The sequence below is a fragment of the Danio rerio genome, chromosome 1 (genome assembly GCF_049306965.1).
Source record: "Danio rerio strain Tuebingen ecotype United States chromosome 1, GRCz12tu, whole genome shotgun sequence".
Taxonomy (NCBI): domain Eukaryota; kingdom Metazoa; phylum Chordata; class Actinopteri; order Cypriniformes; family Danionidae; genus Danio; species Danio rerio.
Window position 1 is genome coordinate 3,170,001 of NC_133176.1, and position 2,500 is coordinate 3,172,500.

Consider the following 2,500-nt stretch of genomic DNA (forward strand, 5'->3'; position numbering starts at 1 on the left):
GTGTGTATATGTCTATGTGTGTGTGTCTATTTATGTGTGTGTGTTTAAATATGTGTGTGTGTGTGTCTCCTCAGCTGCTGTCAAGTCATCTGCAGAAGCACTCTGAGTCTCTGCTGGAGCTGGAGCAGTCGTGCCGCTCGTCTCGCCGGCTGGAGGTGTTGTGTCGAGACTTCGAGTTGCAGAAGGTGTGTTACCTGCCGCTCAACATCTTCTTCCTGCGGCCGCTGCACCGCCTGCTGCACTACAAGCAGATCCTTGAGCGCCTCTGCAAACACTACCCTCCGACACACGACGACTTCAGAGACTCACGAGGTGTGCATACACACACACACACACACTCACATATATATATATATATATAAACGCACAGAGACATATACATACACAAACACAAGCAGACACACACACATAAAAACATACACAAATATATACACACAGACATATGCACACACACACACACACACACACACACACACACACACACACACACACACACATATATACACAGATAAACACAAAAACACACACACACAGACACACACACACACACACATATATATATATATATATATATAAACGCACAGAGACATATACGCACACATACACACATATGCACACACGCATGTTGTATGTGTGTGTACATGTATATGTGTGTGTGTGTGTGTGTGTGTGTGTGTGTGTGTCGATGATATGGTTGATATATGTGTGTGATATGGCTGATGTGTGCATGTTGTCTGTGTTTACGTGTGTATATGTGTGATATGATGTGTGTTTGGGTGAGTGTTGTGAGATATGTGATGTATGTGTGTTTGATGTGTAATATGTGTGCATTGTGTGTGTGTGTATGATGTGTGAGTTGTGTGTGTGTATGTGTGTGTGTGTGTTTGTTTGATATATGTGTGCATGTTGTATGTGTGTGTAACTATTATATATATATATATATATGTGTGTGTGTGTGTGTGTGTGTGTGTGTGTGTGTGTTTGTGTGTGTGTGTGTGTATGTGATATATGTGCATGTTGTGTGTGTGTGGTGTGTGATATATATACGTGTGCGTGCATGTGTGTGTGTGTGAATGTGATATGTGTGTGATATGGATGGTGTGTGTGTGTGTTTATGTGATATGTGTGCATGTAGTGTTTGTGTATGACGTGTGATATATATGTGTGTGTGTGTATTTGTGTGTGATATGTATGTATGTGTATGTGTGTGCGTGTTGTTTGTGTGTATGTGATTGGTGTGTGTATATGTGTGTGACAAGTGTGGCATATATGTGAGTGTGTGTGTGTGTGTGTGTGTGTGTGTGTGTTTATGGTTGATTTATGCATGTCTGTGTGTGCATGTGATATGTGTGTGATATGGTTGATGTATGTGTATGTGTTATGCGTGCGTGTTGTGTGTATGTGAGTGTGATATGGTTTGTGTGTGTGTGTGTGTGTGTGTGTGTGTGTGTGTGTGTGTGTGTGTGTGTGTGTGTGTGTGTGTGTGTGTGTATATATGATATGTGTGTGATATGGTTGATTTGTGTTTGTGTGTGTGTATGTGATATACATCACGTGCGTGTTGTGTGTGTGTGTGTGTAATATGTGATATGGTTGATGTTTGTGTATACATGTATGTGTGTCTATGTGTATGATGTATGTGATATTTGTGTGTGTGTGTGTGTGTGTGTAGCTGCGCTGGCGGACGTCTCAGAGCTGGTTCTTCAGCTTCACACCACACTCATGAAGATGGAGAATTTCCAGAAGCTTCTGGAGCTCAAGAAAGACCTGGTGGGCATCGACAGCCTGGCGGCTCCTGGACGGGTCAGTCAGTTCTGCAGTTATGATCAGTGATATTACAGTAATGATGCTTATAAACTGCTCATGAGCTCTCGCTGTTTGCTCTGCAGGAGTTCATCAGGCTCGGCTGTCTCAGCAAACTCTCTGGGAAAGGCCTCCAGCAGAGGATGTTCTTCCTGGTGAGACCGTTAACATGTTTTGGGAAACAGTAATACCATGGTATTTTACCGAATATGCCTCTTTAAGTGAATCGCTTTTCTCCATGGTTTCAAGAGATCGAAAATAATGTAAATAAGGTATGATTACTTGACCTTGTCAATCTGTATGTTCACTTGATGTGTTTGTGTGCAGTTCAGTGATGTTGTGATGTACACGAGTCGAGGATTGACGGCGTCCAATCAGTTTAAAGTTCACGGTCAGCTTCCTCTCTACGGCATGACGGTGGGTCAGACTTCACCTATTTTACCCCACAACATAAACACTGATGATCTTTCAGCTTCGCACAGCCAAACCAAAACATTATACCCTTGATATATGTTTAGCTTTAGGTGAGGAGAGCAAAATTAAGTGACAATTTAAACCCAAATCTATTAGAAAGCAGGTTATGTTCTGCTCACACGTGGGCTGATGGCCTTCATTTCGACATCTCTCTTCAAGATGTAGCTTAAGCACACAGACAGCTGCTTTATCATGGAAATGCAATTATAGAGAAACATTCAGA

The 2,500-nt window shown here is 42.2% G+C and overlaps 1 protein-coding gene across 9 annotated transcripts in view; it reads left to right on the forward strand.

Annotated features, from left to right (window-relative positions):
- The window catches only part of farp1 (FERM, RhoGEF (ARHGEF) and pleckstrin domain protein 1 (chondrocyte-derived)), a 145,176-nt gene that overhangs the window by 128,717 nt on the left and 13,959 nt on the right, over positions 1-2,500 (forward strand). For all 9 annotated transcript variants that reach the window (XR_012405376.1, XM_017355952.3, XM_073949318.1 and 6 more), the window contains exons 18-21: positions 75-312; positions 1,673-1,803; positions 1,890-1,958; positions 2,131-2,220. Coding sequence is in view for 8 of the 9 variants with exons in the window: in XM_017355952.3 (XP_017211441.1) it covers positions 75-312; positions 1,673-1,803; positions 1,890-1,958; positions 2,131-2,220 (528 nt within the window). In the remaining variant the exon portion in view is untranslated. The remainder of the gene's footprint in view (positions 1-74; positions 313-1,672; positions 1,804-1,889; positions 1,959-2,130; positions 2,221-2,500) is intronic.